We start from the raw sequence: 14,748 nt of genomic DNA on the forward strand, positions 1-14,748 counted from the left end.
AGGTTGACGACATTCGCACAAATCAATAGATCTGCAAAGCTCTTGGTAAATATTTTATGATCTCAGAAACGGGCGAATCGAGCTACAGAGTAAAATAAATAAGGATTCTTTTTAATGTTTGGGAAGAAGGAAAATTGAAGATGGTAAAAGGACAGAATAATACAATGAACACGTAAAATGTAAATCACAAATACGGTAATGGATTTTTGTGGATAACACATTTCTTTTCACATCAGCCAGTCTGTAATAATGGCCTCCTAAGGACAAATAAAAAGCCATTTGAATTTGAAATCAGTGAAGGAAAGGAAATATGGTTGATTTTCTTTTGTTTTAAAAGCTTGAAACTTTGGATTAATTTAATTTGGCATACCAGCTTAGAAGCGCTGCGGTATGGGGTCCATTCGACCTCACATTTTGTGTTTAGTTAAATAACATATAACTATACTCTGTATCTTTAGGTACTTACTTAAATAAAAGTAAACAAATAATTTGTACATTTTCGGGTAGTTTTAACATTTATTGATTAACCAACCAAATACAAAACCATCACCTGGATCTGTCACCGAACGACCTGACTTTAACCTACATTATTGAATCATGTAATGTTTTCATCGACTCTCAACTGGGTAGCCATTTGAAGGTAGATTTTGTTTACTCTTTTTCAAATACGTAAAGATACAGACATAGATACAGTCAGCAATATCCAAATATTCCAAATCATAACAAAGCACAATCAAGTGCATAGCATAAGGTCATCAAGATAGCGAGATACTGTGACAGTGGTATTTGATAATGATAACGATTTGTTTTAAAGCCGGCTGAGATATGTGGGCCAGGCTTATTATATTACCTGGTAATACAGATTGATGTTACTTAAAAAATACTGCTCCACGGTCCAGGGAAGGAACCATTCGAGTATGATAAAAATATTACTATAAAATTTGAGCATTTGGAAAGAAACAAATTGCCATCATGCACAAGAAGTGTAAGAAACCTAGACATACTTACCTATACAATTGTAGTTCGTAAATCATAAAGTTTAATTTACAAAACCAAAGAATAAAAATATGATACGCCGAGCATACAATATGGTATTTGACTGTATTTAAAATAAATTATTTTACACCATGCATGAAATAAAGCATCAGAAGATTAATAGAGAAACGTAGACAGCAATTATTTTTAGACACAATTTCTATTTTAAAACTCGTATTAAACTAATAAGAGTAGGTAATTTGATCGTGACGTCCCATGCTAGTGTTTCATATAAATTCCATAGTAGCAAAATCGTTTTGCCAGTTCTAAAAAAGAAACTGATTTGACTAGTAGTCAATTACCCTATTGAATGAAGACAAGTTCCGAGGCAAAGCAGTGAGAGAGTGAGAGGTAGTGACGTCACAGTGTCTATTTTACATGAAGAAAGTGAAATCGACAAACGCCTACACAGTGGCTACCGAATTAAAATATACAGTCGGTTAAGAGTGTTGCATTTAGTAGGTACACTCCGGCGCAATGAAAATAGGTCACTGTCTATGCAAACTTGTACGTGTACTTGTAAGTGTACAGTATAGCACAGCTGCCCGTATCTATAATCTCTTAAAACGGATAGAATTATGCATTTCTGTATGACGTAAGTTTAGTAATTATACTATCTGGACAATTATCAGCGCAACATGTTTAATGATATGACTATGTAAGAAATATCAGGCTTTCTAATGAAGTGAAAAACTAAACGGACGTGATAAGGAAACCGATGAAAGAATACATAGATACATGAAACTCGTTATGTGCTTACGACTTGTGTATACAGGGTGGCTAAAAAATAAGTGCATTCCCGTTGCCAGGGAGGTTTTGGGATCATACTGAGCAACTTTTACTAAAAATTTGACTGTTTCATACATTTTGGCTGGTCTATTTTATATGGGAGGGTAATTTTTTTTTCGCGATATCGAGGTTGGTCCCATAGTAAAAGTTGCTCATGAATTATAATCCCAAAACCTCCCTGGTAACGGGAATGCACTTATTTTTTAGCCATCCTATAGGTAAAGAGCTTTAAACTAAAAACAAGCACCAAAAGGAATAAACATCAATTTTTTGTTCCTAGGCCACGCCCCCTGGCAGTGAATGCGTTAAGTATAATAAATTGAATTTCCAGTTTAAATTCAAATTCGCACGTATCTAACCACACGAAAAACAATACCACACGTTAAATGCAACTACGATAAGCATACGACAAGATAACACGTAATTACAAATATGTACCTATTATAACTCGAGGAATTTTACTTCTATACATAGTTCAGGGATTTATCAAATTTAGACTTTATCCGTATTGCTATAAGAGCGTCGCAGAAGACGACATCGCTACAGTTTCAGTAATGATATTTCCATACGCAGACGCGATGAGGAACTGCCTTGGTTAACAATAAAATTAAATGTAAATTACTTAGTAAAATATACGGCACATTGCATAAACAATGTTAGGCTAATAATATCACTCAATGAACATTGCTATTGTAATTTATTGTGATGGCAGTGATACAGGCAGGCAGTGGCACACAAATCGTGACGTGACCAATGTTGGCTAAAACTAAGTCCTTTGATTCCTCTGCTTTTAGACTCGACTCGTTATTATCGAGACCCGAGCCTTTTGTAAAGGCTTGAGTCCTTTAAAGAGAACTCTCAACTTATGCACGAAAGACGAAAGTTTCCTAAAAACGCATTGTTTCAACATGAAATTTATGTTGAGTGCCTACACATTATTTAATAACGCCTATTTTCCTTAGTGTTCATGCAGATAAAACTTACAAAATATTTGAAGAAGCCTTTATCCGAGTACTTTTAAGTTGAGCTTAAGACTCAATAAAGGGCTCAAAGTCTTGGAAGTATTTTGAGCGCAGAGACGCGAGTTCCTCTCTGACTTAGATTCAAAAGACTCGAATTCCTACCAACACTAGTTGTGACTAGGGTTGCCAGATGGTCGGGATTTGGCGGGATTCTCCCGATTTTTAGCATGTGTTCCCGATTCCCGACAAAGTGGAAATTGTCCCGAAAAACAGCTTCACGTTATAAAACAATAATTTCAAGTGCGGAACTATCGTCAAGCGCAGTGCCAATAATATAAAATATCGTTGTTGTTAATACAATTAGGTACTTTAATTTGAATGTATTTTTTCCCGACTTAAGTCCCAAAATCCCGAAAAAAAATTTTTTTTTTCCGATAATAGCGCCTTTCGATCTGGCAACCCTAGTTGTGACACCTTACAAGCGTGATATGCGCTCGGTTCGTATAGGTGAACCAGGATCTATTGAGGGTGCGCCATGTTACGGAAATTTGTTGGTACTAATTTCTAGCAATGGCAACAACTTTAATAATAGACAACATCTACCCTCTATGATAGTTGTCAATATTGACAATGTAAACATTGCTTTGTCTAGTTTCGTGTGAATTATTATTAGACTGCAATAATCATGCCGAAAGTTTTAGATTTTACAGAGAAAAAGTTGTAAACGGTGTATATAGTTATTTATTGAAAAAAAAAAAACGTGCGTGAGAGAAATTTCTTCCATTAGAAAACACAACAAAATTACCACCTGAATTGACGGGTAAGTTTCAAACTTATGGACAAATGTCACTATAGTCAGGTCGTCACGATTTGGTTGATGTCTTGTAATAATTTGATTTGTGTATTAGGTGTATCGCATGCATCGGTATCACGGATTGCTAGCGAAGGGCGTAAGGGCGGAATTAAACGACCAAACCTAAAAAAAAGAAAACAAAAAAAGAAAATAGATTTGGATAATTTTGATTTATGTGTCATACGTCGTAAAATTCACGAATGTTATAGCGTAAAAACCGAAGAAATATCCAAACATCAAACTTCGCACTTATTAAAGTTGTCGGAATAAAACAAAAATCATCTGCCAATTTCCATTGTCCCCACTATACAAATTGTTGCTATATAAAATTCAAAACGAGCGCCCTCTTGACAGTACTCCCAAAGTTCTGGTTTACCTATACCTTAGAGGTATTAAAATAAAGACAACTCTTTCCTATAACATGCTCCAGCATACGTAATGTAATTAAATAGACAGCATACAAAACAAATATCTATAGGCATTCCAAAGATTACCAAGTAATCATCTGCTATGGCACGTATAAATAATATCTCAGATTTTGTATTTTTAAAATATCAGAAATAATAACCATGATCCAAACAAGCAAGCAGTATTTACTTGGCAAAAATACACAACCAACTGACATGAATAAGGATAAAACATCAAATGAATTCACTGTGATCATTGATTAAATATTTTATGCGCGTAAATAGTATTAGGACTTTAGTCTGTTAGCTTTAAGGTATATTTTAAATAGGAGACATTGAAAACAATAACATACCAATCATACCACACTATACTATGTTAGTATTTAGTATTTAAGTTAGGCAGTGTTAGGGTTGCCGTGCGTCAGGATTTTCCCGGACATGTCAGGATTTTTGGTTCTTTGTCAGGATTGGCGAGTGTCAGGGCTTTTAGAAACGTCAACTAACCATTAGAATCTGGCTAAGGTTGGGCAGAGGAAAGGAAAGGTTATGCTGTAGTATTTGCAAACCAGAAAAGAGCATGAATGGATTAATTGCCACTCGGACACATTTTAGGTCCAATAATGTACCTACAAAAAGTTTTCTTCGCAAAAAAGAGTGTTATAGTTAATAGACAGACTCATCGTTTGAAATGATCGTTTCAGATATCAGGATGGTCAGATTTTTTGTCAGGATATTTATTTTTCACATGGTAACCCTAGGTTGTGTTTATCTAACTCACACTGGCACTTATGCTTGTTATTGTAAATAGTCACCTGTATTAGTGTATGTTGAATCACTAATGTTATCTACAATATGTCTGGTATGTATGGCTATGTATGGCTATGAAGGCAGTGGATGGAATATGGATATCTATGTTCAATATTATAATTATTTTGTTTTAGATAGAAATAAAAGTAAATTAATAATTATAGAGACCAAGTACCATAGAATTATTCAAAATGCTCAAGCTTTAAAAAAAAATCTGTTACTAAATGTCAAATTTTACCTACATACCTAGGTCCACATTTGGTAACTGTCAATTTAAAAATTATAGCAGAGATATCCAGGTCCACTGTTGCCCAGTTAAGTGTTGCTGTAAGTATAGGACTTTCTTCTTTATTAGAACTGGATAAAACGGTTTAAACCTTTAAGTTTAACACTTTTGGTGACTGACAGTAGGATATAAATTAATTATTAGGCCTAGCACATGATTGGCGCGACAGTATCTCGCGGCGAGATAGACTACCCGTCTTTTTCTTACCATTTTTATAAAATATGCTAGCCCGGCTTTCAACAGTGTCCGAGAACGCGTTAATAGTAGGTAAGACCAAGAATTTAACTCTTCTCAACATGATCAAACCATTTTTGCATTTGCGGAGTTTCATTTAGAATACATACACACTTTACTCTTGTGAGTTACAATCATAACAACATTTATTCCAGCTGTACGTGGTCAGAAGATTGATCATATCTTACCACAATTACCACAAGCTATCAGAATGTGGTGTAGATAAAGTAATAACGGACACCTTTTTATGTAACATCCCATATTATAAGTATTACTAGATGAAAACCCGGCTTCGCTCGGGTAAAATAAATAATAGTAATAGGTAATACTCATTTTGAATTAAGTAATTATTTACTTTTAGACTTCATACCTTCATCAAGGCGGTTACAAACCTATCTCATCTCAGAAAACTTTAAATCCGTAACATACAATCATAACTCGAAAAATTTACTATTCCGATAATTATATCTAAAAACAAATATGTAATTAAAAAAACCTAATCCGCTTTTCTGGTAGCAGTTCGGTTCTGTAAGGATCACAGTTCTAACCTGACCCACTTTTCTGGTCGCAGATCGGTTCTGTGAAGGCCGCATTTATAACCTAGCCCACTTTCCAATCTCAAAAGAGGGAACCCTTTTGTACCTACCCTTCATGGCACTAAAGTATAAGTATGGAAATTATCACTACTATTTCATTCTTTAATATTAATGCCTATCCGTTAATATTAAATTCGTTTACAAAAAAAAAACTGAATAAGTGCGAGTCGGACTCACCCATCAAGAACGGAACACTTTTTAATATTTGTTGTTATAGCGGCAACAGAAATACATCATGTGTGAAAATTTCAACTGTCTAGCTATCACGGTTCATGAGATACAGCCTGGTGACAGAGGGACAGTGGAGTAAACTGAAATAAAGGTTCCGTCACACCGGCGCGATTTCAGAGCCGGGCCTGAGCGTTTTATATGAAAAAGCGGCGCGCCCCGCTCACGCGCCGCACGCGAAACGCGCCTGTGTGACGGAGCCTGAAATGTCAAACCGGGCAAGTGCTCGCGCACGAAGGGTTCCATACTTTTTAGTATTTGTTGTTATAGCGGTAACAGAAATACATCATCTGTGAAAATTTCAACTGCCTAGGCCTATCACGGTTCATGAGATACAGCCTGGTGACAGACAGACAGACAGACGGACAATGAAGTAAAACTGAAATAAATGTCATATACCTACTAAGAAAAACCGGCCAAGTGCGAGTCGGAATCGCTAATAGGTTCCCGTTTTTTAGTTACCCTTCAGGTACGGAACCCTAGTATGAGTGTAATAGATTTGTAACCGGTCAGCAATGTGAGTCCCTTGGAGAAGCAGAGGTCTAGTCTAAACCCCCACTTACCATCGGCATTAACAGCCTTGTATTCTTGTTTGCCACCAACATGTCATATTAAAACATATTAATAAAAATTTACTCGGTCAACAATGTGAGTCCCTTGGAGAAGCAGAGGTCTAATCTAAACTCCCACTTACCATCGGCATTAACAGCCTTGTATTCTTGTTTGCCACCAACATGTCATATTAAAACATATTAATAAAAATTTACTCGGTCAACAATGTGAGTCCCTTGGAGAATCAGAGGTCTAGTCTAAACTCCCACTTACCATCGGCATTAACAGCCTTGTATGAGTTGTATGCTTGTTTGCCACCAACATGCCATGTTAAAACATATTAATAAAAATTTACTCGGTCAGCAATGTGAGTCCCTTGGAGAAGCAGAGGTCTAGTCTAAACTCCCACTTACCATCGGCATTAACAGCCTTGTATGCTTGTTTGCCACCAACATGTCATATTAAAACATATTAATAAAAATTTACTCGGTCAGCAATGTGAGTCCCTTGGAGAAGCAGAGGTCTAGTCTAAACTCCCACTTACCATTGGCATTAACAGCCTTGTATGCTTGTTTGCCACCAACATGTCATATTAAAACATATTAATAAAAATTTACTCGGTCAGCAATGTGAGTCCCTTGGAGAAGCAGAGGTCTAGTCTAAACTCCCACTTACCATCGGCATTAACAGCCTTGTATGCTTGTTTGCCACCAACATGTCATATTAAAACATATTAATAAAAATTTACTCATTTCATCAGTCATATCCAGCCTAGCATTGCATTGGCCCCGCTTAAATATTTCTTTAATTTGTTTTTAGTATTTGTTGTTATAGCGGCAATAGAAATACATCATTTGTGAAAATTGAAACTGTCTAGTTAATCTAGTTATCACGGTTCATGAGATCTTGAGATACAGCCTGGTGACAGACAGACGGACAGCAGAGTCTTAATATTTAATAGGGTCCCGTTTTTACCCTATGGGTACGCAACCCTAAAAAGTGACCAAGGCCTCCAGTGCCCTAGGCTGGAATCAAAGCAGCGTCCTCTGCTATTGCAGCAGGTGCCTGTGCCATTCTGCCACCGGGCCACCCACGGCGGCATAGGTCGAATTTTTCCAAGGATACTTATGCACTACTTACTGAAGGTTTATGGAGCCTCGCCATCCCTAAGCCTAAATTAAATATTTTCTGAAAATAATTTGTTTTGATCTAATAACATATTGGAGTCCTCGTAATAGGGGTCCCGTTTTTACCCTTTGGCTACAGAACCCTAAAAATCAACCTTGTTTTGGTACTATGTACTATGCTTCACTATGACTGTGAAATTTTAGCAGGAATTAATATTTTTTTTGTTGTCACCTGTCAAATTAGAATAGAATAGAATAGAATAGCCTTTATTGACCAAAAAATTAAATTTCAGCACATATTACATTTAAATAAATTCACATTTCATTTATATCAATTAGTTTCAATATTTTTTCCTTAGTAACTTTATTAAATAATTTTTATGTCATTGCTTTTTAATAATTATTTCAGTCTGCCTTCTTGGCATAGGCCTCCCCCAGCTCTCTCCACAGCTCTCTATCCCTTGCCGTCCCTATCCAATTAGGTCCCGCATGCTTCTTTATGTCATCCGACCACCTCATTATTGGTCTCCCTTCTCTCCTTTTTCCATCTCTAGGATACCATTCCGCTTCCTCTCTATCCCACTTATCTTTACCTTCCCTTGCCATATGTCCAGCCCAACCTGTTGCAGTCAAAAGTGTGAACTGGCCAAAGAACTTTTAACCGACAAAAACAGGCAAAACTGCTTTGACTGAGCATGTTGGTCAAAAGTAGTTTTACCTGAAAATCATACCTATTTCTGGCAGCAGTTTCGTTTTTAGGGCGTAGCAAAAAAAAAATAACCCTAACCTACCTATCTCTGGGAACAGTTTAGTTTTTTGGGCGTAGCAAAAAAATAACCCTAACCTACCTATCTCTGCGAGTACTTTTGACTGATAGTAACAGTCACAACACAATTACTATTAACCAATGATTTTCAGGTATAACTACTTTTGACCAACATGCTCAGTCAAAAGCAGTTTTGCCTGTTTTTGTCGGTTAAAAGTTCTTTTGACCAGTTCACACTTTTGACTGCGACATATATACTATCTATATATCTTATTATATTTAATCTTATATTCAACTTACATTGACTCCGGAGATAACTTATTAGCTTTATGCAGTTGACTTTCCAATTCACCGATACACCTCAAATTTGATTCATAGTCTAAAGCACAGTTATTAAATATGTCCACAATACACTGTAGCTTTTTGCACTGTTTCACACTGGCAATGTACTTAATTAGAGTGTGTTACAGTCAGCTGGCACTTAACTCAAAGTTTCTTTGAACAACGTCATTTTCATCTCGCTCACTTATTAGTTTATCACAGCTGCTTCAAGGTTGCTTTCACTTGCATTTCCAGGTAGCTAGTAGTGCCTTGACATGTAAGAATATTTGGAATCATTCTGAAATATTAAAATACAACTGAGAGACCGATGTTTATACTAAACACAATACACCCATGGAACGCTTTGAAGTTCAAATCTCGTTACGTTACGATGGCGTTTGCACTTTGCACTATGTTCGGTGACTATTTTTTATTGTTAACACACACAATACACTATTTAACAGGTTTTTATCACGTCTGGAGTACCGGATAAAGTATTTTCGAATAACAGCCGTCGTTGACGTCTAGGCAGTGTTGCTATCGTCTTAAAAGCCGTAACAGACTATCGCACGTTCTGGCTTAAAAACAAATTTATGTAATAATTATACCGGTATACATATCCATATGAAACGAAAGTTAATGCAAATAATAACCATTATACATACCGGAAAGTCATCAAATAAACAGTAATATTCGTCTTGCTTTTTATTAAAAAAAATACGACCAACCTAACTTGTAAGCATGTTTGCAGTTTCTAAACGCAACGCATAGCTGTCAAATGTCAACCAACAAATTGAGCCTTTAGTATTGTTTGTCGAAATTTTTTCACTTTTAAATGCAAAATACGCGACAATACGAATTTTGCGGATATATGTTGTCGATTCAAAAGTGTTATTTTTTTACGCTCTTTTGTTTGAGCATAATTTAATTTGTTTCTACCGTCAAAGCCGCTCGCGTTTATATATTTATAAAGATAACACAACAATTGTGGCACTTGATGTCAAGTTTACTTTTTAAGATAATATATACATTGTATAATCTGATATTGCATAATATATGTAGATGTCAAACTACTAAGCTCAAGTAGGATGAGCCATCTCAAGCTCATATCAATTTCAAAGAATGGAATGAATTCCTATTAGGCAGGTTGGTTTTTTTTTGTACTACTTTGGTGGCAGTCTTTCAAGTGCATTACCAACTCAAAAACCATACAAGAAATCACTGTGTGGACAGGATATACATAGCCACATGTATAGCAACATATGCACATTAAATTTTTTTTTTGTGAAAATTCACTATGCTATTTAGTTTTCTTTATCATACTTAACCATAGGTACCTCGAAGTTAACGGAATATAATATGATATTCTCTAAGAGAAGAGGGCACTGCTTCAAACAATGTTAAATCTCACTTCATAAAGTGGCCATCAGTTGTCATTAAGGAATCTTGTATAATCAACCACCATAAAAAACACTGGATCATCTCTTGAGATAATTGGCCATGATTGCTTTAATGATGTTGCATGAGTCAGAGCTTGGACAAGTGGAAGAGAGATAAACAAATAATAGAATCCACACTTAATATTATAAATGCGAAAGTAATCTGTCTGTCTGTTATCTCTTCATACTTAAATTGTGAAACTGATTTAGATAAAATTTGATATGGACATATTTTAAGGCCCGGGAAGCACATAGGATAGTTTTAACAATGAACATCATCATTCCATACAGACAAAATTGCGGGCAGGAGCTAGTATTCATATAATTTTGAATGATGGAGTAATATTAAACACATTCAGTGCCGAAAACCTGACTGTCAGGTATTTTATGATTTCTTTCCCAGGCCAGACAACCCAATAGTCGGGATCGTGATACTGATACTACTGCTTTATATGACGAAATTGTTGTGGCCTGGCGCGGACGTCTTATTTGGCTGGGTGGCAATTAATGTATTAAGGAATCATATTGGGAATTATGAACATGGTATTAGTGGAAAACCAATATACCTTTAAGGTTTGTCATAATGACCACTACTTTCATGGAATGGTATGTTGTATTTAAAATTCAAAGGAGACAACTACATGTATACATTGAAAAACTTTTTCTTTTTCATGTTCCGTCTGATTGTCACTTATTTTAGGTGAATCTAAATAATCACAGTTATAAACAGCTATCCTAAAGAGCAAATCACGTCAACATAGTACAGGAAAAATTTGATTTACCCACATAGCTCACATTCTTGTGATAACATATGCTTACAATAGTTTTGAACACTGGGTCATCAAAATATGACTGAGATTGACATGATAACAAATATGTACATTAAAACATCATTAGGTGACATAAGGTCATCATAATATTATGGTAATTTTATTTGGTTTGCTGGTCTTTAGTGATGTTTATGAAAAAGATAATTATTTTTTAGGCTAAGATTTTATATGTTGATTTGTCTATGCCACTCTCCATCTATAAAGGGATCCTTGATAGAAGAACAACATTAAACTATGATAATATGAGTTAGTCCAAATGCTGCAAATAGCAATCACATCAGATTCTAATAATTACAGTGTAAACTCTATATAGCGACACTCAAGGGACCGGACACTTTTTGATGTTATAGAGTTTTCGTTAAATAGAGAGAAATTAAAATTAAACCAACTAGAGGCAAATATAGAGAGGCATATAGAACATGTAAACATACCTTGAAAGAGCTGTGCACTAACGTCTCATCCAGGTCTATCACCATACACTTTTTATGCATATCCTGGTGTCTAATCGGTGGTAACAGTGGTCGGGGAGCATGGTCTGCCATGATGAGCAGGGGCGGTGAAGCCCTGCCATCCACACTGTTTGTGCCATTGCCAGGGGGGCCCTTCCCGCGGCCACCGCGCCAACAGCACAGTAGCGACCGCAGGAATCCGCCACCCCCGGACTTTTTACTGCCCAGGGGAGTCGACACTGGCGTGCCATCACCTTCACTGTGCTGCCCGCCAGGGGATGACCCTAAAACAACCATCGCGTTACAACTCACTCTAAACATCGTTAGCACACGCGGAAGCCCCAACTAAATTTTATATGTGGGACTGCTGTAAGGTAAGACAAGCTTTCAAGGTTGCTCCATAGAATGTTATTGCGTCCACCCATCCTAATTGTTTACCTCTACTCCTGTACGCACGACTCGCTTTCAACAATGTAACACACAATAAACCACCGTTTCAATAACGCTCACGACTCACTAATATTTATAAACCACCATAGGTAACACTATACGCTCTAATTTGATGCCAGTAACAGGTGTAATTCGGTTTAGATTTACCTCTGTCGGATCCATAATTGTTTAATTGCTCGTCATCCCGAGACACCTGAGTTATAATGGACGATGCGTCCATTTAAACATTTGTTTTGGGCCTTAATATAAATGGCAACGAAGGTTTTGTAAAATTTTAACACCATAAAACTATTTTTTATCTCCCTTCTATCTTACAAAATGGCAGGCTCTTGGCAAATACCAACTTCAAGTGCAACCAACATAAAAATGGCTTTTAGTATTTGTCTCTTTCTAATTCATTTATCTCACCTTGATTAGAATGAAACGACAATGTTTATCTTTTATTTCTATATTGCCACCCTTGATCAACTGCTAAAAATAGTGAAGTGACGTTCAGAACACAGGTATTACAGCAATTTGGATTTTGGAATGAACAAATTCGGCTGATACATCCATGCACAAAGCAAAATAAACAGAGATATACAGTATTTGTATGATAAGTGTATTAAAAATATGATTTCATATAATTTTAGAAACAATAAAACGATACAAAAATAGTGTAAATTAAGTTTTTGAACGTACCTCATAACCTCAAAATTCTTCATAACGAAAAGAAAATGCTGAAATTCTTTTATTTTACATTATATTTTATAGTGAAAATCTTTTTATTCTTTATCCACAAATTTATAAACAATTCTTTATGATTCCTTAATATAACTTATATTCAAAACAAGTATAACAAAAAAAAAATAGCACAGCATTGCCAGGTACAATATTTTTTTTAAATTAGGGTAAAATCATGGTAAAATTCTCGTATAATTAAAATAAAATATTGACCCCCAGCAAAGAATATAATACTCACTAGGAGAAGAACGGTAACTCCATACAAAAAAATGTCCCCAACCGTTTATACGTTTATACTAGTGGCGCCGTCTTTGTGTACCAATGGAACTAAAGTTGACAACCGGTTTAGCCTGGCGGGTATTGGTAGGTAGTAATTCTGTTGATAAACATATTTGTTATCTTCATATCACGAAATATATGCAAGATGCAAATATTACCCCTTGTTTGTGGTATTATCAATTGATTTAAATAAAAGGCATGTTTATGTTTATAACATTATATATATTATTTATTAAAAAATGTTTTACATATAAAAATATACACTGAAAACTGGCAACTGGCAACTTAATAAAAAAATAGACATTAATAAAGCGCATTCACAAAGTTTTCAGTACCTTTTATACAAATAACATTAGGCATGCCTACCTATTACACTTTACACACAGATACACTACACTTTACATACGGCATTTTACACAGATTTCCAACTTGTATTCATACATTTCTTCACGGTTAATTAATACGCTTTCCAGATGCGTTATGACTCGGTTCCTTCTGAACCCACTAAAGTTGTAAATTTCACTCTGGCTGCTTCAACAGCCGTTGCTCCGCATTTAGCACATTTTCTATGTGCATTGCTGTAATCCATGTAGGTACAGACTTACAGTCTTAAGTGGTACGTAGCGGTACACGTTGTATGTATTATTTAAAGAGTTAATAAATAAAATTTTCGTTATGAACTTTAACCACAGCAGTTGGACAGAGTCATTGACAAATATATTTTTTATTATGGTGGGTAGACGTACCTACCCTCCATATATTTTATGAACATTGATAAAGACAGTTGGAAGCAAATATTCATTATAAAACTTAATCGCATGTAATTAAGTTTTAAGCGTTTTAAGTCCCGTTTTATGATTAATATTGTATAAAATTCGTGATAATTTAAATCAGAGTTGGGAGCAAAGTTGCTGTAGAAAAATGTTTTTATTTTTATTACTCGCAACTTTTTCCCGGAGGCCAACGCACACATAGAAGATTAAGGCGCACACATGCGCAATTATTTGGGGACATAACTTTCTTAGGAAGTGAACAGGCCTTGACCCCCAGTGTCAAATTGATACCATATACAACTCCAAAGTTTATTTTAAGACGTATTTATTTTTATTCATTTTGCAAAATGCTCTAAGAGAACTGAGGGGCTACCGCGAAAACCGAAATTCGCAAATTGCGGGGATCTTACTCTTTTACTCCAATGAAGGCGTAATTAGAGTGACAGAGAAAAATGCCCGCAATTGACGATTTTCGGTATTGGCGGTAGCCCTACTGGGCCCAGTTTTATAAAGTTACAAGTTACAAGTGTACAGGCGTTTACTGGCAACACTTGCTCCGTTTTTTACAATTTGCGTTTTATAAAAGTACTGTGTTACAATTTTACAGGTTACAGGTACAAGTGCCTGTAGCTCAACCATCGACGAAAATATGAGAGTTTAATAGTTTTAAACTCATAATCGAACAAGCGTTTTATAAAAATATTGTAAATTACAAGTGTAGATTGATACACTTGTAACAAAAACTGACATACGTCTTGAGTCCTGTAATTCTTAAGTTTTAATTAAAATTATTCGTTTTCTGAGCGATTTTAAACTTTACTCTTTATTGTTAGGCACCAACG

At 35.6% G+C, this 14,748-nt stretch overlaps 1 protein-coding gene across 1 annotated transcript in view; it reads right to left on the minus strand.

Moving 5' to 3' along the window:
• Positions 1-12,498, minus strand: part of LOC134791028 (carboxy-terminal domain RNA polymerase II polypeptide A small phosphatase 1) — a 33,227-nt gene extending 20,729 nt beyond the window's left edge. Inside the window, exons 1-2 of the mRNA XM_063762077.1 lie at positions 12,279-12,498; positions 11,664-11,965 (exon numbers count right to left, since the gene is read on the minus strand). Of these exons, the coding sequence (XP_063618147.1) occupies positions 11,664-11,965; positions 12,279-12,351 (375 nt within the window). The 5' untranslated portion in view covers positions 12,352-12,498. The remainder of the gene's footprint in view (positions 1-11,663; positions 11,966-12,278) is intronic.
• Between the last annotated feature and the right edge of the window lie 2,250 nt (positions 12,499-14,748).

Source organism: Cydia splendana, chromosome 5 (genome assembly GCF_910591565.1).
Source record: "Cydia splendana chromosome 5, ilCydSple1.2, whole genome shotgun sequence".
Taxonomy (NCBI): Eukaryota; Metazoa; Arthropoda; class Insecta; order Lepidoptera; family Tortricidae; genus Cydia; species Cydia splendana.